This window comes from Camarhynchus parvulus, chromosome 28 (genome assembly GCF_901933205.1).
Source record: "Camarhynchus parvulus chromosome 28, STF_HiC, whole genome shotgun sequence".
NCBI lineage: Eukaryota > Metazoa > Chordata > Aves > Passeriformes > Thraupidae > Camarhynchus > Camarhynchus parvulus.
Genome location: NC_044598.1, coordinates 4,090,216 through 4,114,474, shown reverse-complemented (window position 1 = coordinate 4,114,474; position 24,259 = coordinate 4,090,216). Strand labels below are relative to the sequence as shown.

General features: G+C 57.1%; 1 protein-coding gene across 1 annotated transcript; it reads right to left on the bottom strand.

The window, feature by feature from the left end:
* Positions 1 to 482: 482 nt before the first annotated feature.
* On the bottom strand, positions 483 to 22,881 carry LOC115914435 (acidic leucine-rich nuclear phosphoprotein 32 family member B-like). Its single transcript, XM_030966967.1, has 8 exons — positions 22,838 to 22,881; positions 5,525 to 5,612; positions 4,296 to 4,458; positions 2,735 to 2,887; positions 2,594 to 2,656; positions 2,341 to 2,480; positions 1,996 to 2,220; positions 483 to 689 (listed from the first exon to the last, which is right to left on the bottom strand). The coding sequence occupies exons 3-8, from the start codon at positions 4,390 to 4,392 to the stop codon at positions 483 to 485; spliced, it is 885 nt and encodes a 294-aa protein (XP_030822827.1). The 5' UTR covers positions 4,393 to 4,458; positions 5,525 to 5,612; positions 22,838 to 22,881.
* Between the last annotated feature and the right edge of the window lie 1,378 nt (positions 22,882 to 24,259).

Below are 24,259 nucleotides of genomic sequence, written 5' to 3'. Positions count from 1 at the left end.
TTGGTTCTGAGTTCATCCGTGCCTGTCCCTGGGGCTGCTCCGTGTCCCACTGGGGATGTCCCCTCCCGCTGCTGAGGGTGCCCGAGGTGCCCCTGCTGGGTACGTGGGGGAGGACGAGGCTTGGCAGATCCAGGCAGGACCATTCTTGTTTATCCCTCACTCTCTGCTCCTGTAGTGGCAGGGAAGGGCAGCTGCTGCTTCCTCCAAGCCTTGCAGCATCCTCTGACCATTCCCCAGCCCACGGGACTCCCCTGGCCACAGGGCTCCGCCTGTGACAGCAGAGCAAGAGGCCAAATCCCCTGGCAGAGACCAGCCCTGCCCTGGGGACGCGGCTCTGTGGGAGCCCGGCCGTGAGGAGCCGCTGGCCGTGCCCTGGGGCTCCCGGCCAGGTCACATCTGCTCACCCCGCGCTGACCCCGCTGCCGGGGCGAGGGGAGGAGGGAGGGAGCGATCCCGTTACAGCTCCCGGGCTGCTCTCACCATTAATGGGAGCGGGGGCAAACGGCTGCCAGAGCACCTGCTCCGTGTGTCCCCGCCGGCGGCAGCACGGGCCGCCCGCCCCCGATCATCTTCCAGCGGAGCCGAACCCTTGGGAGCAGCTCCTGGGCTTGTCCGGGCTGCACCTGCTCGGGGTTTGCAGTGGGGAGGCACGGCTGGAGGTTGGTACCCACCAGTCCCACCTCACAGCCCTGCAGCATGAACCCTGAAAACACACACACACAAAACCACACACAAAACACATAACCAGGGACAAAACATGTAACCAGGGACAAAAGCAAAAAGACACACAAAACTAAAACCGGCTTTTTCTCATTTTCCTTTGGTTTTTTTTTACCCTATTTTTAAAAACATCCAGTTGAATACCTTATTAAAAATGAAAATAGTTTATTTTAACCACTGTTGATTTAGCAAATACTGAAACCTGCCATGGGTGGGGGCTGTGAACATCTCTGGCTGTGTGATATTGCTCTTGTGTTTCCTTCCTAAAAGCGACTCGGAGAAGGCGAGGCCTGCAGGGATCCCTGGGTGAAGGGCTCCAGCCCTGCTCTGTCACCAGCACCTTCAGGGCCACCCCCCAGCGATGGCACTGGGCTGGCTGAGGTCGGGGGTCTGTCCCTGATGTCCCTCTGAGGATGGCTGCAGCCTGGTTCCGTAACCCAGGTTATTTTTCTCGCTTGATTTGCTTTCAATAAAACCATTAACCCAAGAGCTGCACACTCTGGACACAACTCTGTTCATGGGAATCCCCAGAACCACGAGGAGGGGAACTGCAGAGGGGTTTTGGGTGGGGATGGAGAAGGCAGGAGGCCCAAAGAAGCTCCTTCCATGAGTCCTTTCAGGTCACCTTTGATCCAGGGGGCCCCAAAGTCCCCGGGGAGGCTCGTGCCAGGCTCCTGGGCTGCTCTGCTGCTGCTGCTCGGGGGTCCTGGTGCTCCGTGCCCGGGGGTGTCTCTGGAGGGCAGGCAGGGGTGGGATTGGATCCCCCTGGACCCGGCACCATCCAGCCCCGCGCCCGCCCCGGCCTCAGTCGCGCCTCTTGCCCTCCCTGGCCCTGCCCTCCCTGCCCGGCGCCGGCTCCCAGGGCTTCCTGCCCTTCTGCTGCTTCCAGTCCCGCCTCGGGCTCTCCCGGCCGCCGTCAGCCCTGCCAGGACGGCCCCTCCACCCCTCCCTCCTGGCCTCATCCCGCTCCCGCCGTTTCTCCTTCCTCTCCTTCCTCTCCCAGTCCCGTTTCTTCTGTCGCTGCTGCTCGGGTTCCCTGGGGGCCCGGGGGGCTCGGCCGGGTCTGTCCCCCGCTGTCCTGTCCTTGGCCCGTGGCTCCCTCCGGCTGCTCCGCTCCACATGGACAGCACGGCCTTCCCGGCCTTTCTCCTTCTTCTCCTCCTTCTTCTCCTCCTTCTTCTTGTCCTCCTTCTCCTCCTGCTCCTCCTCCTCCTCCTCCTCCTCTTTTTCTTCCTCCTTCTCCTCCTTTTCTTCCTCCTCCTCCTCCTCCTCCACCTTCATCTCCTGCTTCTCCTGGCTCTTCTTCCCCTCCATCACAGCTGTTGGCACCTCGGGGACATCTGCAGGTTCTTCATCCTCGTCCTCATCCTCATCCTTGTCCTCATCCTCATCCTTGTCCTCATCCTTGTCCTCATCCTTGTCTTCATCCTTGTCCCCATCCTTGTCCTCATCCTCTGGTGTTGCACGGCCAAACCACTTCTTGAAGATCCAGGGTTCTCCCTGTGGGGACAGAGGGGACCAGGAACTGAAGATGCAGCCCAGGGGACCGGGACCCCTCTCCATCCCTACCCCTGGGGACAAGCTGCTCCCTGCCCCGGCAGGTGCCACCCTGCCCCGTACCAGGTTGCTGTCAGCTTCGCTGTCATCGTCATCGTCACCGTCTTCATCATCCTCATCCTCCTCCACCGCGCTGCTCTCTGGAGGCGGCGCAGGCTGGGCAGTCACCGCCTCTGGGATCTCCACCTTGGGGCTCACCACCTCTGGGAGGGGACAGGGACAGGCCACGGTCAGCTGGGGCTGCTCGGGTGGGACATCGCAGCCAGGGGCTCGCAGGGCCCGGGGGATCGGGGAGGGGATGGAGGGTCGGACCCACCGGGAACGGGAGGGGGCGGAGGCTCCTGGCGGCCGCGGGCGAGTCCGTCCTTGGAGCATGGGGCTGCAAGACAGGAGGGGACAGCAGGGGACAGGAGGTGACAGCACCATCCCTTCCCGCTCCTCCCGGCTCCCCACTCACCTTGGAGCACCTGGAAGGTGACGCTGAGCAGGGCCACCACCGAGGCCACCAGGATGCACTTGTTGAGGGTGAGCCCTTCCCAGAGCAGCGGCTCCTCCGCGGGGTCCAGGCTGGGCGGCTCCGCCTTGCTCGGCACGGGGAGGCTCCTGGGCACTGGGACACGGGAAAATGTTACTGGGGAGACTGGGAGGAGGTAAAGGGCTCTGAGCTGGGGGTGGGAAGGGTTCTTAATGTCCTTCTGCACAGCAGGGACAGGGACAGGGACAGGGGCAGGGACAGGGACAGGGACAGGGACAGGGACAGGGATGGGGACAGGGACAGGGATAGAGGCAGGGAGAGGGACAGGAGCAGGGACAGATATAGGAACAGGGGCAGGGACAGAGGCAGGAATAGAGACAGGGATGGGGCAGGGGCAGAGACAGGGACAGGGACCGGGAACACGGGCAGGGACAGGGATAAGAACAGGAACAGGGGACAGTGATAGGGACAGGGACAGGGGGACAGGGACAGGGACAGGAGCTGCTCCTGCCACGTGTTTGCACTGCAGGAGTGGGGACAAGAGTGTCCCGGGTGCTGAGACCGAGGGGTTTGGGCCATGGTGGCATTAGAGTATCCTAGGATCAAGCTGGGAAAAGCTCTGCCCGTGCTCCTCCTCCAGCAGCAAATCTGGGCAGGATGGAGAGGAGGAGGAGGAGGTAGAGGAGGATGTGGCAGGTGGCTGAGGAGCCCCATCTCCATCCCTGTGCCACTGATTGCCCCTTTCCATGGCCAGAGAGTGCCTCCAGGGCTGGCCGGGGACAGGGAACTGTGCCTCTGTGGCCACCTGGGGCAGGGTGGCCGTTCTGGGGCAGGGAAGGCCTTTCCCACTGTTGAGGATTGCAATGCAAGATGTTTTCTATTGCCATCTGTGTGGCAGATTATCTTTGTCAAGGGGGCAGTTTGCCTTATCTCTCTCTTTGAGTGACCACATTCACACCTCCCTCGGGAGGGGACATCTGCTGATAAGAGGCTGTTGAATGTCACTGCATGGCTGATAAGAACCACAGCATCCCATTGGGAGATGTGAGCCCAGAGGGAGGAGCCAAGCATTGCTACCCAGATATAATCCAGAGGTTTTGAGACACTGGCACGGCTTCTCCATTGCATTCCCCAGAGGAACAGCAGCTGCCTCTTCTTCCACTGGATCTTCAGAGGAAGAATACATGCTTCTCTACACATCCCCCTTGCTGCAGCAGAACCACCCCTGACACTGCAGGAGGGCTGAGCCACAATTCCAATGGGACTGCTGCCAGCACCCTGACCCACAGGGTGTCAGGTTGAGTTCTGACTCTGTCAGTGTTGTTCTAGTGTACTGCATTGTTTATTTTATCCTTTATTTTTTTCCTTTCCCTATTGAAGAACTGTTATTTCTTGCTCCCATATTTTTGCCTGAGAGCCCTTTAATTTAAAATGTATAGCAATTCAGAGGGGTGGGGAGGGTTCACATTCTCCATTTCAGGGGAGGCTCCTGCCTTCCTTAGCAGACTCCTGTCCTTCCAAACCAAGACACCCACACACCCACCTGGCGGCCCGGCAGCGCTGCCCTTGGCTCCCACCTTCTCCACCCGCTTCTTCTCCGCCGCTTTCCTGTCCCCGCCGAGCGGGGCTGGCTCTGGCATGTCCGGCTCTGCCTCTGCCTCGGGCTGGCCCCGGTCCTGCTCGGAGTTGCTGAGCTCCTCTATTCCCTGCGGGGAGGGCACGGAGCGTGGCTGGGGGACAGGGACAGGGACAGCACAGGGACAGGGACAGGGATAGGGATGGGACAGGGATAGGGATGGGACAGGGATAGGGAAAGGGACAGCACAGGGACAGGGATAGGGACAGGGGGAAAGGGACAGGGACAGGGACAGCACAGGGACAGGGATAGGCATGGGACAGGGACAGGGACAGGGAGAGAGACAGGGGACAGGGAAAGGGAAAGAGAAAGGGACAGGGACAGGGACACGCTGCTCCAGAGGTCCCGGTGCTGCCCCAGCGAGAGGCACCAACCTGGCTCTTGCAGCACCTGGGGGGTGTTCACCTCAACAGCCTTAAAACTGTTGTTGATTTTATGCTATTTAAGCTGGATTTAGCCACGAGTCAGCCCTGGCTACCACATGGGTGTGCTTGGAATCCCCCCGGAGCAGCCCCCGGGGCAGGCTTGGTGCGTGGGGAGCTGAGGGAGTCGCGCCGTGCCCCGGGCTCGGTGCTGAGCAGGCTCTGGAGTCCGGGCTGGCCGTTAGAGAGAGCTGCCCACCGGCACGGATCAGTGACAGCGACAGCTGGGGGACCTGCATGGACGTGCTGCAACCCTGCCGGGCGGAATGTCACTGCAGGACAGCCCCAGCCCGGCCCCTGACCCTGACCCGGCACAGGGATCCATCCCTGGCACTCCCTTCCCTGGCACAGGGATCCATCCCAGGCACCCCCTTCTCTGAACAGGGATTCATCCCTAGCATCCCCTCCTTTGGCATAGGGGTCCATCCCTGGCACTCCTTCCCCTGGCACAGGGATCCATCCCTGCCACACCCTGCCCTCCCCTGGCACAGGGATCCCCTCAGCTCCCTCCTGCCCAGGCACAGGGATCCCCTCAGCTCCCTCCTGCCCAGGCACAGGGATCTCCCCAGCATCCCCTGCCCTCCCCTGGCACAGGGATCCCCCCAGACACCCCTCCCCTGGCACAGGGATCCCCCCAGACACCCCTCCCTTGGCACAGGGATCCATCCCAGGCACAGGGATCCCCCCAGGTCCCTCCGTGCCCCAGGCACTCACATGGGCTCCGTGCTGTCCCGTGGCTGTCGCTGCTCACCGGGCCACTGCCATCTGTCACAGGCACAGCTCAGGTCCTCAGGTGACAAACCTGGGCAGGTGGGATCACGAGGGGCTGGGGGGGGAGTGTGGGCCCCTCAGGGACACCCCCAGCCTGCACAGAGGGGACATCTGGCCCTGATTCCCCCATTGGTGTCACCCATGGATGGACAGAGGAGTCCCAGGTCAGGCAAAAAGTCCCCCCAGGAATTGAGGGGTGCAATGGGAGCTCTGGGACTCTGAGCCCCAAAGGTCACCAGCCTGGATATCCCAGGGGAGTGGCAGCCAAGGGGACAGTGACCTCCCTGCCAACGGGGGGGGACCAACAACCCAGAGTGTGCTCAGGCACCCCAAAAACACAAGGCTGGACACTGGAGGGCAGAGCCTGGCAGCAGGAGAGGGCCCAGCTACCATGGAGCTACCAGAAGGAGCTCAGGGAGGGCTCTCAGGGCTTTTCCCAGCTGGGAAGTGGCAGCAAACTGAGGGTCCCCAGGAACACCAGGAAGGGCTGGGGAGGTGGTTGGGCTCTGGGGGTCCTGAGGGTTTCTCTGCCCTGGGAGAGCTGCAGGGGTGGGAAGGCACCACAAGGTCCCAGCACCACTGGCCCCAGCCCTCCTGGCATGTCCGAGCCCAGTGCCTCTGGTGCCACATCCTCCCCAGAAGGAAGAATTTTTGCCCCCTTTGAGCCAGATTTAGTTGATTTTCCCCCTGTGGAACACTGAGAAAAAGAGACCAGTACCCAGGATGAAACCTACACTCAATGTTGGAGGCAGAACACATAAATATGAGGAAACCTTTTGGCCATGATCTGAAAGATCTTCGCTTTCAGGAGGAAATAAAAAGTCTTTGGTTTGTTTAAGTGGTGTAAGTCTGGTCCTTTCTCTGCTGGGATGGAGCTGCCCCAGGACTCTGGTGGTGCCTGGGGGGCTCCAGACCCAGGGAAAGCACAAAGTTGGAGAACTTCTCCCCAAAGTGTTTTCCCCCATGTGCTTGCCCTGATTTTGAGCTTCTCAATCATTCACCCTGGTTTGGGGCACAGATGAGCACCAGGAAGGTGGAGGAGGGTCTGAGCCTCTGTTCCTTTCTGCCTGGCCATGATCCATGCTCCCTGGGGCTGGTGTCACACAGGTGTCCCTCAGTGCCCGAGGTCACCCTGTGAAGTGACACCACCACGAAGAACCATCTCTGCCAGGCTGAGCTGTGTCCTGCAGAGTCTCACACACATCACCAGTGGCCAAGGAACCTCTTCTCCTGTCCTTCCCTGGCACCTCTGAGCTCTCCCTGCCCACCTGGACAGCCCTTAGGTGGCCTCATGACATCCCAAGTCTTTCTCCAACATCACACAGGGACAATGTCACCTCGAGGGACCCTCACTAAATGGAGAGGGATCAAACACTGTGCCCATAGCACAGCCCAGTCCTCAGCTGAGCCCAGTGCCCTGTCACAGAGTGCCAGGCTCTTTCCATGCCTCCACCCCTTGGGTTTCACCCTGATGGAGGAGCCCAAACAGCCTCCAGACCCAGGGGCAGGTGGGTGTCCTTCCCTGCCGTGGGCCCCAAAGGCATTAACCGGGCCCCAGAGCTGACCAGATCCATGTCCAGCTCTGTCCCCTCTGGCAGGAGATGGGGCTCTGTGCCCTGCCAGGGGCTGGATGCACTCTGGGGCTCCACAGCCCATGCAGGGTCCTTGTCCCCAGGCAGGATGGGCTGTGTCACCTGCAGGAACCCTGGGCTGGTGATCCAGGGACAGCCACTGCCAGGCCAGGCAGGGCAGGGATGGCCACTGTGCCAGGGGTGACCACAGTGCCATGTGAGGCCATCAATGCCAGGGGTGGCCATCAATGCCAGAGATGGTCACCAATGCAGAGATGGTCACCAATGCCAGGGACATTTTGCCCGTGGTAGCACCGGTCACCCACAGCCCCCAAGTCCCTGCTCGCAGTGCCCCTGCCCAGGAGCGCTCCCATCCATCCATCCATCCATCCATCCATCCATCCATCCATCCATCCATCCATCCATCCATCCATCCATCCATCCATCCATCCATCCATCCATCCATCCATCCATCCATCCATCCATCCATCCATCCATCCATCCCTCCCTCTCCCCTGCCCATCCCTCGCCCCTCACGCCAGATCCGCCCGTAAAGGCTGAAAATCGCAGGCACTTAACAAATAATCAGCTCGGCTCTGCTGCCGCTGGGATTTCTCCTGCACGGGCTCCCGAGGTTGCCTGCACCGCTGACTCACGTCAAAGAAACTTCCAAAAATATCCCCTCGCCTGCCCCGTGTCCCCGTCACCCCCGGCCGGGGATGAGCCCCGCGGGGTTCATTCCCACACAGAGCCGGGCTGCGGCCAGAGCTGCCCGGGGGCTGCCCCACAGCAGGGCTTAAAAGCCCCAGAAATTCGTACCTGGGGTCGGCGCCGCCTCCTCCTCGGCTGCAGCCCCCGGGCGGCCCCGGCTCTCCCGGGTAAAGAACAGCAACAGCTGCCGGGGGGAGCCGGAGCAAAATAGCGCCCAATCACCGGGGCCGAGAGCCACAAAAGGCAGCTCAGCCCCGGCCGGGAGCGCAGCGGCTGCCCCGGGCACGGGCTGAGGCTCCCGGGGCACCTGCGAGGGGTTTGTCCCTCTGTGACACTGCCGGGAGTGTGGGGAGGGGACAGGATCCCGGTCCTGGGTGTGTGAGCCAGCTGTGGGAGGGAGGGATGGATGGATGGAGGATGGATGGATGGATGGATGGATGGATGATGGATGGATGGATGGATGGATGGATGGATGGATGGATGGATGGATGGATGGATGGATGGATGGATGGATGGATGGATGGATGGATGGATGGATGGATGGATGGATGGATGGATGGACGGACGATGGATGTGGGTGCTGGGGATGCAGAAGTGAGCCAGGCACAGGTGAGGAGAGAGGATGAGCAATCCCCCTGGGCGCAGCAGTGCTCAAACAACCCCAGTGAAAATCCCTTTTTGCAGTGTTTGCAGAGGTCCATTGCCCTCCCATCCCTCTGATGTCCCTGTTCCTGTCCCCAGGAGCCTGTCACAGCCACAGGCACCTCCTGGGCAGGTGGGAGTGGGGATGTCCCATCCCACCCACCCCAGGATACAGGAAGGAGATGAAGAATCCCATCTGGGGAGCAGCAAAAGACCCTGGGGCTCTGGCCCTGCCTGTGGGGGTTATCCCGAGCCCCCAGCTCAGCACGGGCAGGGACAGCCTCAGGCAGGAGCTTCTGTGCCAGGGATGTGGAGCAGCAGTGCCTGGGACCAGTCTGGCACATCCCATTTGAGGACATTGCTGTTATGCAGAGGCTTCAGGCTCAAAAAACCCCCCAGGTCCCTGAAATGGTAACATTTCCCACCTACAGGTATTGACATTTTTCTTTAGCGAGATCTAAAGGAGGAATAAGCCAGGCACTGCCTTGCCCAGGTGAGGCTGGATCTAGGTCCTGCTTTAGGGGGCTCAGGAGCAGCCTCTGCTCCCCATGGCAGGGATTTGGCCCCTCTGGCAGGGACAGGACTGAGCACACGCAGGGCGAACAATGGGGAAGCCCCCAGAGCAGCCAGAGCACTGGGCACACCCTCAGGAGAGTTTTCCCGTTTGTATTCCCATTCCAGCAGGGTCAGAGCTGTTCACTGGCACGGCATTTGCTTTATAGGGAGGTGATGAAAGAAGAAAATCATCAACAGGCCAAATAAAATCCCTTTTCCTCCCAGTTAATCACGCTTGCCATGCTGCCCCCAGGTCTGTTCCCTGCTCCTGCCTCCCGCGGCTGAGCTGGTCCTTCCAGGAAAGATGCCAGGGGCTGAACCGGCACCGGCAAAACACCCTCCCACTCCATCCTTACATGGAGCCAGAGGATCGAGAGCTCTCCTCACCCTTCCCAGGACCTTTCAACACCCCCTTCCCGCAGCGGGGAGGGGCCGGCAGCGTTTCTGCCTCCACACGTGTAGCTCGGAGCAGTTCCCCGTGGAGCTGCAAAGCCTCCACCTCCATCGCGCAATTTACCCGGGCAGATGGAGGAAAGAGATTCCCGGAGGCAAATTCTTTCCTAATCTCTTGAACCCCCCCAAATCCCGGCTTCTTCCGTGCCCTGAGCCTGATAAAAGTGTCTCTGGGACGGTGTGAGCTCAGGGAGGGGGAAACCCGATCCGGCTGGGAGAGCAGGAGCAGAGAGTCAGGTGGGGGAGCAGGGAGGGCAGTGGAGAGGCCATGGAGTGACTTTGGATAGGGCTGGATGGCACAGCCCCTCTTCCCTGGCTCCTCCTGGCCTCTGTCCTCAGGAATTGCGGTCCGGGCTGTGCTGCAGCATCCCCTCACTGCCATGGCAACGCTCACTTCTCCTCCCACCAGGACATCATCTCCCTTCTCCCCGTTTTTAATAACTCGCAGTTAAAAGGCAATCAGAAAGGCATAAAATTAGTCACTGAGTATTTTTGGCACAGGTTGGTTCTGGGGATGGATCTCCTCTCAGTTCTCACAATTCCCTCTCTCCCTGCAGAGCCCCCAGCCCCTGCCTGACTCTGTCTCCTCCTGCCACAGGTATGGGGGGTGGCAGATGCTCCAGCTGGCTGCTCAGGTGGCTTCCCCACTGCTCACCAGGCTGGCTGCAGGTTTTTTCCCCTTGGATTTCATCTCTGGCTCCATCAGAACCTGCCTGACCATGTTCCCAAGGCTTGAGACTTCAAAACACTTCCCAGCTTTTGGTGCCTTTACCGTCTAACCTGGGCAGGGTTGGGCTCTTGGCCTGATTTTAGAGATGGGAATTTGGATGTTGTCTGCCAAGCCAAGTGCCCTGGGCACAGCACAGCTCTGCAGGAAATGCCCAGCTCCAGCTGTGTCACCCCCACGCTGGCATTGTCCCCTGGGGGCCACAGGTCTGAGGGTGCACAGGGCAGGTCCCCTGTGCTGGCACCAAAGTCCTGTGGAGATGCACGTGGAGCTCACCCAGGTGCTGCACGGGCTTGTTGGAGGAGTTTGGTGTCTCCCAGCCCTCCACCCTCCCCTCAGATGTGGTTGGGGATGCATTCAGAGCGGGGCTGGTGGAGGAGAGGATCACAGAAACACCAAAATTCTCCAGGAAATGGGGTGAGAGAGCACCTTGATTCCCTGCACGACCCAAACCCCAAAGGCACAGGTGTCCCCATGGCAACCTGGGCACAGCCCAGGGCTGACAGCAATATTCCACTGACCCAAAATTCCTTCTTCAGCTGGATCCATCAGCTCCAGCTGGGGGGTTGTGCAATGGCTGTGCTGACAGCTGCTGCCTCCTTCCCCTGAGGAACCAAACATCCACCTGGGAGATGATTCCTGCAGGAACCACAGAGCTTCCCGAGCACTGGCGTCATTGAGGAGCACTTGGGAGGTTTCAGGAAGGGAAGGAATGTCTCCTCTCTGCCAGCTGTGCTGCTCCTGTCAGATCCCATCTGTCAGCATGGAGATTTCAGATCTGCCAAGCTGAGCCATCTCCTTGCAGAGGTGTGGATGATGGAAGGCCTGCAGCAGTTTGGATGCTGGATGTTCCTGTGGCTCCACATCCCCAGGTGTTGCAGCAGGGCTGGAGGGAGCCAGCAGGAGATGGAGCATCCTCTGCATGAGCTGATTCCCACAGCTGACACCTGGACAGGATCCACATGCCCAGGAGGGCTGACTGCACCTCATGGGCCTGCAAAGCTTCTGATGCTGTTCTGACCAAGAACTGTTCTGACTCAAGAACCCACCTGGGCCCTTCCTCGTGGCTTCAGGGATTTGGTTAAGCTGGAAAACACAGCCAAGGTGATCTTCTGTCTCCTCTCTTGGTTTTGAGGTGGTGTGGAACTGGTGAGGGAAGAAGGGAGCTCTCTGTGCTGGTACCTCTTTGGTTTAACGAACCACAGCTGGGAGCATTGATGGAACAAGAGGAAATGGCCTAAAACTGCTCCAGGAGAGGTTCAGGTTGGACATCAGGAGGAATTTCTTCATGAAAAGGGTGGTCAGGCATTGGAATGGGCTGCCCAGGGAGGTGGTGGAGTCACCAAAGAACAACTGGAGGTGGCACTCAGTGCTCTGGGCTGGTGGCAAGGTGGGGATCAGGAACAGGTTGGGCTCAATGGTCTCAGAGGTGTTTTCCAACCTAAATGAGTCTGGGATTCTGTGATCTTGGAGGATCTTCTTCCTTTCACCCTTTTAGCCTGGAGGGAATGCAAGCCAGGAAAATGATGGCTCTTTGTTTAAAGGGAAGGGGCCCAGGCAGGGAGGACATCCCACCACAAGGTTTTGGGAGCAGGTGCTGCAGCTTAAAAAATTCCTCCAGCTGAGCATGGAAAAAGGGATCACATCTCTTAGAAAAGCTCTCCCATGTCACCTCTGGCTTCCCAGCCCTGAGCTGGATCCCTCCATCCATCCATCCCATCCATCCATCCATCCATCCATCCATCCATCCATCCATCCATCCATCCATCCATCCATCCATCCATCCATCCATCCATCCATCCATCCATCCATCCATCCATCCATCCAATCCCAGAGCTCACAGGCATCACCACAGTGACAGTGGAGGGAGAGCCTTCCATGGGCTCATCCATCACCCCCTGGAATGACCCCCAGCTATCTGGAGCAGCTCCACATTAAAGCCACTCTGCCCAGCCTGGAATCCACGTGTGCCCTAAAAACTCCAATTCACAAATCTCAGAGGTTTTGCTCCTTTTCCCTGGCAGCAGGAGCTCATTCAGGTCAGGAGGACAGAAGATCCTGAACCTGTTAAATCCTGCTTTTAGTCTCAGCTCCTTTCTGTAATTGTTCCATGATCCCTTTTCTCACAGCTCAGCACCACTCAGGGCTGATCGCTGCTCTCTTTAAAGATTTGCAGTTTGTCACTCCCAGGAGAACAGGAGAACGTGACTCCACTCCAAGGAATTATCCCTGGAAGTGCCATTTGGGATTGGGAAAGTGGCCATGACATTTGTCCCACCAAGGGCTGGGCCTGTGGCACACTCAGTCTGGAACAGCCATGCCAGGGGAAACTGAGGCAAAGGGAGATTTAGGGGAAGTGGAGCTTTGCGTGGAACAGTCTGGCAATATTTAACATCCCAATGATCACAAGTCCTCCCCTTTTTTTGGCTTTCCTGAAGGATGGAGCATTGGTGCATTTACCCAGACAGGTTCTGGCACTGGGGGCTGCAGATCCCAAATCATTCCCAGTGAAGGAGCTGCTTCCCTCTGCTCTGAACAGACCTGCAAACAACCCAGGGCACCAGGAACCGGGGGGCTCTGCCTCCTGTGGGAATAAGGAGCTGTTCCTCAGCTCCTCCCATAGAGCCAGCAGCCTCTTTGGGATGATGGCACCCACTGGAGAGCAGGTCCTGGTGGATTTAACACGTTTCCCAGGGCTCCAGGTTGGCCCCACAGGACTGAGCAGTTCTGAAGCAACAAATCCATGTCCAGAGAAACATCCCTGTGCTGTGGGGATGTTCCCAGACCTGGCAGCTGGGCTATAGGACATGGGGAGGGAGGAGATGTTCCAGGCAGATGTTTCAGGTCTTAAAAGGGTCATAAAAGCACAAAATCCACCACAAGGTACAGCACAAAGTCCTGCAGGGACAGCAGAAATAGCAGGAGCTTCCTACCCACCTCCAGACCTCAGCTGGGGTTTCCCAGTTTCTCTGTGCCTCCCACCCTGTTCCCCATTTCTCTCTCTGTTACCGGACCAGAAATTCCCAAATTAAAACTCAGCAGCCTCCAGACACCAAGGGCAGAGGTTTCACCCTGCCAGGCCCCTCTGCTCTCCCCTCTCTGCCTCACACCATGGATTTCTCTGCTCCTTTGGGACAATCTAGGAAGGCTGGAGGGGTTTGGGCTCCTTCCTTATCCCCTTGCCAAGACCAGGACTGTGCTCTGGGGCTCTTTGTCCCTCTAAGGCACTTGCTGGAGTCCTCACGGAGGGGCTTTGTCATCTCTCTGAGGTCTGGAAACTTGGATGATGACTTTTCCTCTCCAAAATTGTAGCTGGTGCCCAAACTCCTCTGATTTATAGCAGGACAGGAAGGGCTGGGACCTGGAGATGAGGTTTTTGAGTGAAGCCCCTTCTGCTCCAGCTTTCCCTCTTCCTACTCTCACACAGCAATGCCAAATGCAATATATTATGTAATGGGAACAAGCAAGAACCAAACCAGCAAGGACTCCAAACAGCAGGAAACTCCCTTTCCAAAGCCACACTCTTAACGAGTCAGTTTTCTCTCATTTTCGCTCACCACCCTTGCAGACCAGGCTTTGTCCAGTGCAATGAGGAGACACCAAAGCTCAGGATCTTTAATGTTTTCCAGTTCTTCCCCAATCTGTTCCTAAGACACATCCTGCTCAAATAACAAGATTTCTGTTTAAAATAAATCATGAGTCTCCTCAAGGCATCTCCAACTTGCAGGAAAGCCAGGGAGTGACTGAAAGGGAAGGGAGACAGGGACAGAGGTTCACTCTCCTTGCCATAACCCTGGATCCTGGATTGCCATCAGCCTGGACCCAGCCCCACCACACCAGGGACAGCCTGGTTTGGGCTGGAGCAGCAGCCAAGCAGTGAAATGTCTCCTCCAGCCTGGAGCACAAGCACAAAGCCCTTGGGAGAGCTGGGCAGGGCCCATCTGTGTGGCACTGAGGGCAGGGATGTGGCTGTGTCTGATGTCCTGGTCACCCCTCACACCCACAGCTGCCAGGGCTGGGCTCTGGGGGCTGGATTGGTGCTGGACACATCTGAGGCAGACCCACTGAGCCAGGGAGGCAGAGTTTGGGTCGGGATGGACCTCAAAGCCCATCCAGTGCCACCCCTGCCATGGCAGGGACACCTCCCACTGTCCCAGGTGCTCCCAGCCCTGTCCAGCCTGGCCTTGGGCACTGCCAGGGATCCAGGGGCAGCCCCAGCTTCTCTGGGAAATCCATTCCAGGGATGGATTCCACAATTCCTGCCCAAGATCCCATCCAGCCCTGCCCTGTGGCAGTGGGAGCCATTCCCTGGCTCCTGTCCCTCCAGGCCTTGTCCCCAGTCCCTCTGCAGCTCTCCTGGAGCCCCTTCAGGCCCTGCAGTGGCTCTGAGCTCTCCCTGGAGCCTTCTCTTCTCCAGGTGAGCAGCCCCAGCTCTCCATGGGGTTACAGGAGATTTAGAAGGAAATCCCAGAGCTCACAGGCATCCAAAAGGCCCAGCTTTAGGACTGTTCCTCCTCCTCAGCTCCCTGCCAGCACCAGGAGAAAGCAAATGTCCTACAAAAGCCAGGCTGCATCCACCAGCTTGTGATTAATACAAAATCAGGTGGAATCTTTCACTGAGTGACAGAGAGGAGATTCCAGGAATGAACCTGGAGTGGCTCTGCCCACCTGGCTGGGGGAAGGTGATCCAAGGGATTTGGACAAGCACCTCCACCCAGGCGGCTCCTGAGCTCAGGAGTCTTCCAGCCTGGAGCACTGCCCTGGATTTTAGGCTCTGTTCTCACCAACACCACATGGAGAGGTGAGGACTGAGCCTTCTTTTCTCCCTCCTGCCCAAACACCCTCACTCCCACACAGCCTGTGCTGCACTTTGGGCAGGGCTCTGATCACACCTTGGATCACAGAGTTCAACACAGACTGAAGTGGTTCCCATGATCAGGTACGACACCAGTCTGGTATTTGTTGGCAAAAAGGCACAAAGGAATGAAATGTGCCCCAGGATAGGGCAGGAAGGTGCAGAGACATGCAGGGCAAGGGCAGCCTGCCCAGGAGCTGAGGCAGGAGCCTGCAGGCTCTGGTGGTAACAATCCTGAAAGTGATGATGGAATTATTAAAACGTGGCAACACGGGTGTAGGAGTGGGCTGAAGAGCAGGAAAGGAGCTGATGCTGCCCAGATATTCCCAGCAGAAAGGTGCTCAGTGTCCCTGCCAGCCAGGATGTGTCCCTGAGAGTTCCCTCACATCCCTGGGGAGCCAGCCTGGCACAGCTGGGCCTGCTCACCTGCACAAGAGAAGGCTCCAGGCAGAGCTCAGAGCCCCTTGCAGGGCCTGAAGGGGCTCCAGGAGAGCTGCAGAGGGACTGGGGACAAGGCCTGGAGGGACAGGAGCCAGGGAATGGCTCCCACTGCCAGAGGGCAGGGATGGATGGGATATTGGGCAGGAATTGTTCCCTGGCAGGGTGGGCAGGCCCTGGCACAGGGTGCCCAGAGCAGCTGGGGCTGCCCCTGGATCCCTGGCAGTGCCCAAGGCCAGGCTGGACAGGGCTTGGAGCAGCCTGGGACAGTGGGAGGTGTCCCTGCCATGGCAGGGGTGGGATGGGATGGGATTTAAGGTCCCTTCCAGCCCAAACCATTTTGGTTTATGTGATCTCCTGTCGTGGGACTCCTCAAGTGACCTGTGAAGATTCCATGACTTTGTAGATCCCAGCGAGAGGAGCAAGGACCTGGATCCAGCTGCAGGCCCCATCCTGGGAGGGAAATGGAGGCAGAGCAGTGGAAGGGGGTTTGGCAGGGCCATGGCAGGAGCTCTGTGTCCTCTCCCAGCCCCACTTTGGCTCAGCTGCCCTCAGGTGGTGCCTCTGGGCTCCAGTGAAGGGACATTAAGTCTCCAACACAGCTCCAAGACCAATGTGTAGACAGCACTACTCACACTTTCCCCATTCCCTCCTCTTCTCCCCACCTGTGTCCAGACTGCCTCAGCTGGGGGGAACCAAACCAAAACCAGTGGAATCCTTCTGCTGTTTTCTTTGACTGTTCCACTGAAATATCCACCACAGCCTGAAAGAATTCCCTCCTTGAGTCCCAAGCCAGGCCCCAAATGACACACTGAAATCCATGAGGAGGTTTTTCCACAGGAAATGCTGCAGGAGTCTCAGGCATCAGCATCTCCCAAATCCAAACACCACATCTGCCAGGCTCAGGGAGGAGCCAGGTCCTGCAGGACACATTCCCTGAGCCAGCCTCGGGTCCCTGGAGTGCAGCAGGTGCTTTCCTGGTCTAGATATCCAAGGATTTCAACAGCAAAAGAGAGAGGAGAGGAGAGGAGAGGAGAGGAGAGGAGAGGAGAGGAGAGGAGAGGAGAGGAGAGGAGAGGAGAGGAGAGGAGAGGAGAGGAGAGGAGAGGAGAGGAGAGGAGAGGAGAGGAGAGGAGAGGAGAGGAGAGGAGAGGAGAGGAGAGGAGAGGAGAGGAGAGGAGAGGAGAGGAGAGGAGAGGAGAGGAGAGGAGAGGAGAGGAGAGGAGAGGAGAGGAGAGGAGAGGAGAGGAGAGGAGAGTCACATCCCCTACCCACTTCTGCCCTGCAGAGAAGTGGGATATGAGACCTCTCCCTCCCCACCAGCCCCTTGTGGTGTTGGTGGAACCCAAACACCACCCATCCCCAAGAGCCTGCTGGTTATTCCCACCCTCCACAAGGCCAGGAAGGTGCTGCAGGAATTCTGGGGGGAGAGGGGCAATTCCCCATTTTTATACTCAGAGAAGCCATCCCCAGATGGCTGCGACAAAATCTAAATCCAGCTGGGGGACAAAACCCCCCAGACTGGACCTGGTCTGCAGGTAGTTGGGATCTTCACCATTGGGACCTTCTGTCCCACAGCAACCAGAACCAGAGAACCATGAGATCATTAAGGTGGGAGAAGATTTTTAAGATTAAGTTCAACTATCAGGCCACCACCAAGGCCACCACTGAGCCATGTCCCCAAATGCCACATCCACATATTTTTGGAACACTCCCAGACAGACACAGTGCTGGCCCAGCAGGTGATGAGAAGATGTCTTAGGCTGGAAGATGTTAGTGGGGGTGTGTACCCTATTGCCATCTGTCAGAGCTGGGGCAGTTCTCTGCTGTTCATGGGCAGTTTTTTCTTTATCTCTCCCAAAGCCAATCCTCCCTCCAGGAGATCTCTGCTGTCCATGGCCACTGAGTGTCCCTGCAGGGCTGATCCAATTCCAGCATCCCATGGGGAGATGCTGCACCCAGGGGAGGAGCCAAGCATTCCTACCTGGATCCAATCTGAGCCTGGAGCAGCACAGCAGCCTTTGCCCACTGCATTGCCAGAGGAGCAGCTTTCTGCTGCCCTGCATTGCCAGAGGGAGCCCAGGCCCATCTGCAGCAGCCCTGGAGCTGCAGAGGAAAACTCCCCCCTTGTGCAGGATCCCTGCTGCAGCAGCAGCACAGCTGGCACTGCAGGAGGGCTGAGCCCCCATGGGATGGGGCTGTGCCACCCCTGACACACAGGGGGGCAGGGCCTGCTCTGACTCTGGTAGTGGTTTGTTTTCTTTTTTGTACTATTGCATTTGTATTTTCAGTTTTCCCAGTAAAGAACTGTTATTCCTGCTCCCATATCTGTGTCTGAGAGACCCTTAATTTCAAAATGATAATAACTCAGATGGAGGGGGTTTGCATTTTCCATTTCAGGGGAGGCTGCTGCCTTCCTCAGCACACACCTGTCTATTCAAACCCAGACACCAGGTCCCAGGGCTGCAGGTGCACACACAGGGTGTCAGCTCCTATTCTGACTCTGTCAGTGTTGTTTTGTTTGTACTATTACATTTGTATTTTCAATTTTTCCCAGTAAAGAACTGTTATTCCTGCTCCCATATCTTTGCCCGAGAGCCCCTTCATTTCCCAATTATAATAATTCAGAGGGAGAGGGTTTGCATTTTCCATTTCAGGGGAGGCTGCTGCCTTCCTGAGCACACACCTGTCTGTTCAAACCAAGACAGAAGAGAATGAGGAAGAAACCTGGAGAATGAGGAAGAAACCTGGAGAAAGCAGTGCCAGAATCCCCCTGGGAGTGTTTTGCTCCTGCACTGGGAGGTGAATGATCTCACCAGAGAAGCATCAAAGCCTCTCTGCAGGTGAATGAGCAGCAGAGCCAGGCTGGGAACCTGGGACATGCTGGGACAGGCCGTGGCACAAGGAAGAACTGGGATTTTGGCTGTGGGGAGCTCGACACCCTGAGCTGCCCCGTGGGAATTCCTTTTAAATTCAGGCTGGGGAGGAGCCTGGGTGAGTAATTGCTCCATGGCAGGTCCAAGAAGTGAATAATATTCCAAGAATAAAGGTTAAAAGCCTGGAGACTCCAATGAAAAGCACTCTATAAATAGGATGAAGGAGGCAGAGCAGTGGGAATAACAGGAGGAAAAACTCGATGTGGAAAAGGGCTGGGAAGGATCTGACACCCACAGTGGGACTGGACATGGGCTGGCTCTGCAGAACAGATCCTATACATGTGTCAGCATTTTGGGGTTGGATCAAAAACAACTTCTGGGCACCCCGCAGAGGGCATCCTGTGCCTGTTGGGAGCTGCCTGGAGCCATCCTGCCCCAGCAATGTGGGATTTGTCCCTGGATGATGTGGCTGGGATGAGGCAGCAGCAGGACAGGAGGTGAAATTTGGGCTTTCCATCACATGGGACAACTTCTGCTGTGCCCAAGGGAACTGGAGGAAATTTCCTTTCCCATTTTTGTCCTCTATTTCCATGTCTCTGGGTGGGACAAGGGGGTGCAGGGACAGCCTTGCTGCCAATGTGGCACAGGCCCTGCATCTCCCTCTCCCATTCCCATGGGAAAATCACCCCTCCCAAGGATGTTTATCCTTCCTTCCAGTTTACCTGGTACAGTTATCAGAAGGAGGGGTGAAGCCACAGCACCATTTATAACCAAAACCACTCTGGTTCTTTAAAAAATAATTACTTTTCTACAGAACTGAGCTGTAAAGGAGCCAAAGCTGCTCAGAGGCCTCAGAGGATGTCCCTGTGCAAATGTCAGCTCGAGGCTTAAGGCAGCAAAAAGCCTTGCCAGGGAATTGCTGTGGTGGAGGGATGATGATTGGAAAGATCATGCTGTGTTTGCAGGAACCCCCTTCCCCCCTCTGTGTCTGCCAGCAGCTCTTGGTCACCTTGGAAAGGGACAGAAAAGCAAGAAAAAGGGATGGGTGTGGGAGCAAAGGTGTAAATGGCAAAGCTTGCCCAGGAGGAAAGGCTGAAAAGCGGGAAATGTCATCTTGGAAGAGAAACAACAACCCCAGGGAGCTCTGGAGAAGGAGCAGCTTCCCTCTAATCCACAAAGCACAGAAATTTGGGTCCAGATGTAACTGGAAAGTCACAGGTTGAAATCCAGCAAAGGTCCCTTCACAGAATCCTGGAGATCCTGAGTGGGAAGGGATGATCAGCCCAGCCCCTGTCCCTGCACAGCCACCCCAAGAACGCCACCCTGAGCACCCCTGGGACAGCGCAGGGACAGGGCTGGGACTGAGGAGTCCCTGGGGTGGGAAAGCCTCGTGTGGGGACCCCTGCTCGACCCAAAAGCAGTGGGGAGCAGAACATTCCAGGCTCCAAATGCAGCTGCCCCAGGCTGCCTGAGCTCAGGGGCTTTGGGGAGCAATGGCTGGGCTGTGGGGTGCACTCTAGAGATGATCAGCTCAGATTTTACTCCCAACACTTTCCCTTCTTGTCCACTTATTGTTATCTTATTTTTATCAGGGTTGGTGGGTGCTTGGCAGGGTTGTGGGGCCGTCCTGGTGTGGATGGGCAGGACAATCACAGAATCATGGAATCACAGAATTACAGAATTACAGAATCACAGAATCACAGAATAAGAGGAGTTGGAAGAGACCCACAGGGATGATCAGCCCAGCCCCTGTCCCTGCACAGCCACCCCAAGAACCCCACCCTGAGCACCCCTGGGAGCCCCTGGAGCTCTGGCAGCCTTGGCACCATTCCCTGGGGAGCCTGGGCAGTGCCCAGCAGCCTCGGGGGGCAGAACCTTGCCCTGAGCTCCATGCCAAGGCCTGGCCCAGCTCCAGCCCTTGCTGGGCTCCTGTCCCTGTCCCAGGGAGTTCAGTGCCTGCAGAAGGGACTCCTGGATCTCACTGCTGTGGGATGTGGCTGGAGCCAAGTGTTCCATACTGGGGAAAAGGGTTAAAAAGCCACCTGGAGGAAGGATCTGTGAAATCAGACTCTGGGATTTGGTCTGCTGGGATCTTCACCATTGGGATCTTCTGTCCCAACACCAGAGAACCATTGAATTATTAAGGTGGTGGAAAATTTCTAAGATCAACACCAACCATCAAGCCACCACCAATTCATCCTTGAGAGCACAAATTCAGACTCCAGAGCCCAAAGCCGGGCAAGTTGGTGACTCTTCTGCCCAGCCCAGTCTTACCCCCTGACTCCCAGTGCCAGGGCAGATCCAGCAAAGGCAGATGATTTACAGGAGCTCTGGAATTGTGTGCAAGGCTAGAACTGGGGCCCAGATCTGCACATCAAAACAGATTCCCCATAAATTACTCTGTTAAGGCTTTTCAAAAAAGTTTCACAGAGGGAGGGTTCATGAGGAACCTGTAATGTTTAATTAAAGGGGAGAAACTGATCCTGCCATGAAAATCTTCCCCATCCCATGCCAAGCTCATCACTGACTTGATTTATGGGATATAAACAGGCCAGAAAATGGCATAAGTGAGAAAGTTGAGGAACTTCTGCCAATTTTGGATACAGAGATGTGCAAAGGGAGGGGGATTTACAAACTAAGTGAGGCAAAGGTGGAAGCGCAGCAAGAAAACAGGGAAGAAATTCCTGGGCACAGGATGGGAGGATCCAGCCTAGATCCAAACTCCAGCTGCTGTTTTTGCTCCTACCCTGAGTTCTGCCTCTTGGCATGAAGGTCACTGCCATGAAATTCCCTACTGCTTAAATGACCTGTGTCCCTCAGGCTGGCATCCCACATGGAAAATGTCAGGGCTGTGATGTTGGTGACACAGACACTGCTCTGAGTCTGGTGGGACAGACAGAATGACTCTGGACTGACACACTTCCACCCCACCCATTGCCAGGGGAACCTTTCTCCAGTTTTGCTGAGGTTTCCCTGCCCTGCTCATCCCCCTCAGTGTAACAGTGCCCATGGTGGGAGGCAATGTGTGCCCAGAAAGGGATTCTTGGTGTTATTCACACGGAAAAAATGCTGTGGGATTGCTTCAATCCCAGAACTAACTGGTCCCATGAGCTCAGCTCATGATTCTTGATCCCTGAGTGGAAGAATTTCCAAAAGTGAGGAGGGAGAGGGTGCTGGGTTTGTGCAGAAGGGAGAAGGGAAGCTGCAGTGCTGGGAAAAGAGATTGGCTTGGAGAGAGCTCAGCTGAGCCTGGCTCCCCACACCATCATTCCAGAGCAAAGCAGGGAATCTGGACTCCAAGAGCTACAGAAACCTGCTGCTGGGGATGCCTCTGATGAGGAATTCACCAGCCACTAAACAGAGCAGCTCCCCACTAGCAGGGAAAAGAGAGAAGTGAGGAATTCAAAGGCCAGGAGGGAGAGGAGGTCACTGCAGAGCTCCTCCAGCTCAGCAGCAGTTTCACAAATGCTTTAAAGAACTTGAAAAAAACCACTTTCAACACCACTCCCAGCTGGCCTGACCAGGCCTGGGCACTGCAGACAAAGCTCAAAGCTCAAGGTTTTGGGGAAAAAAGGTGAACAAATGCAGAGGAATGTCAGGAACAGCTCTCTGATTGTACAAGGAGATGCCTCCAGCTCCTTGGATGATCCTTGTGGGTCTCTCCCAGCTCAGGACATTCCATGATCCTACAATTCCTCCTTCCTTTGGTCGCTGTCAGAGTCAGGATTTTGCAACAAAGCTGAATTTGAGTGGAGGGAATTGCCATGGCAGTCAGGTGCTCCTGTCACATCCTGGAGCATGCCACAGGCAGCCCCAGCTGAGGACCTGGAATGTTCCACCCCCTTGGGAAGAGGGTCTCACCGAGTTTTGGAGGTACCAAGGGCACGAGAGGGATTTCAAAGCAGAAGAAAACAAATCAGAAAGGCAAAAATACAAGGAAAAAAAGCCCAACCCAAGTCCCTCAGGTGCAAAAATGTTCCAGGAGCCAGGAAGGACTGTGCACGATCCACTTTCATACTCCCATAATGAGGAAACATCCCTGATCCAGTGTTTGCATTCCCACAACCAAGAATAATCACTGATCCAGTGTTTGCATTCCCACAACCAGGAATCCTGTCCCTGTCCCTGTCCCTGTCCCTGTCCCTTCCTGCCCTCCCCTGCCCAGGGAAGTGTCCCCAAAGCTCCAGAGATGCTCAGGGATGGAGCACGGCCCCGGTGGGAGTGAGACCAGCACACTCCGCCACGGGCACCTCTCCCATCTGCTTTTCCTTGTGCCAGATGGGCAGGGGAGGGAGGGAGGGAGGCAGGGAGGGAGGGATGGGGGATGGAGTCGCATCGCTGGGATGGCGGGGATTCATTTCTTCCCATTCTTTTCCCAGTGCCATTTAAGCGGCTGGCCCCAAAACGCTCTCTGATTGCTTTGCTTACCCCAGTGACACCAAGGCAGAAGCCTTTCAGAATTAATCATTTCGAGGCAGAGAGAGAAAAAAGCAGCAGCTCCGACCCCAAAGGCGCAGACACCTCCCTCCTCCTCCCCCCCTCCCCGCATGTTTTGGAGGTGGTGGAGCAAAGGGGAGAGGGAGCAGGAGTAATTTTCCACGGATGCAGGGAAACAATCGAGCCCCGCATGGTTTTTCTGGTTGAAACGCTTCCCTGCAGCAGTTCGTGCTCATCCCCGGCACACAAAGGCGATGCACATGCAGGGACCGGTCGTGTCTTGCTCCAGCCGCCGGTGCCGAGGTGCGGGGGATGGAGGAGCGGGGGAGATGCTGCAGCTCCGCTCCCTGGGCAGGGGATGGATGGAGCCGGCTCTGAGTCAGCCCTGGCACAGCCCCTGCCCTGCCCAGGGACGGGAGAGGGCACAGGGAGAAGGAAACCCGTGGGTTTAGGGTTTGGGGTATCTTCGGTTTTGGTGCAGAGAGAGTCTGGGGGAGGAAGGAGGTCACTGTGGCTTCACAGCGGTTTTTGCTCCAGCCTTGTGCCCGATTTCTCCGGGGATCCAGCCCCTCCGCTCACACCGAGACCCCTGCCCCATCCAAGGGTTGCTCCCTGGGGACAGGGTGTGCTGGTGCTGAGGGTGGATCCTGGCACCACCTGGGGAGAGGCTTTAGAGGGGAGCAGGGAGCCCTGGGCACCCTCAGCACCATCTCCCCAAAGGGGCTGGGCAGTGATGGGGTGCAGGCAGGACCTGGCAGTGCGGTCAGGTCCTGAAGGACAGTGGGGTGAACTCCAAGTCAAGCACAGCTTTGCCAGGATCCTTTTTCCCCTTGGTCTCTGATTCCCTTCTTCTCTCCCAGATTTGCCCTGAACCAGGACACCTTCCCATCCCAACTCCTTTCAAAGAATCTTGGAATGGTCTGTGTTGGAAGGGACCTTAAATCCCATCTCATCCCACCCCTGCCATGGCAGGGACACCTCCCACTGTCCCAGGCTGCTCCAAGCCCTGTCCAGCCTGGCCTTGGGCACTGCCAGGGATCCAGGGGCAGCCCCAGCTGCTCTGGGCACCCTGTGCCAGGGCCTGCCCACCCTGCCAGGGAACAATTCCTGATTCCCAGTATCCCATCCAGCCCTGCCCTCTGGCAGTGGGAGCCATTCCCTGGCTCCTGTCCCTGCAGCCCTTGACCCAAGTGTCTCTTCAGAAGGAGGAATTTCATCCCTGGCTCCAAGCTTCACCCTCAGCCCCCTCACGAGGAAGGGTCCTCAGAAATCCCCTCCCCACACGTCAAACCTGTGAAAAAATCAACTTTTATAGCCCAGACCTGCCCCAAGTAAGAGCTTCAGACTTTTAAACCAAAAAGAACTTTGAAATGTCCATCTCTGGGGTCTGCAGGACAGCAGAAGGTGTGGTTT

Coding starts and splice junctions, on each gene's coding strand:
- LOC115914435 (XM_030966967.1), bottom strand. CDS start 4,392: ATGCCAGAGCCAGCCCCGCTCGGCGGGGACAGGAAAGCGGCGGAGAAG. Junction 2,888..4,295: donor CAGCGCTGCCGGGCCGCCAG/GTGGGTGTGTGG, acceptor CCCGTGTCCCAG/TGCCCAGGAGCCTCCCCGTG. Junction 690..1,995: donor AGGAGAAGCAGGAGATGAAG/GTGGAGGAGGAG, acceptor TTCATGCTGCAG/GGCTGTGAGGTGGGACTGGT.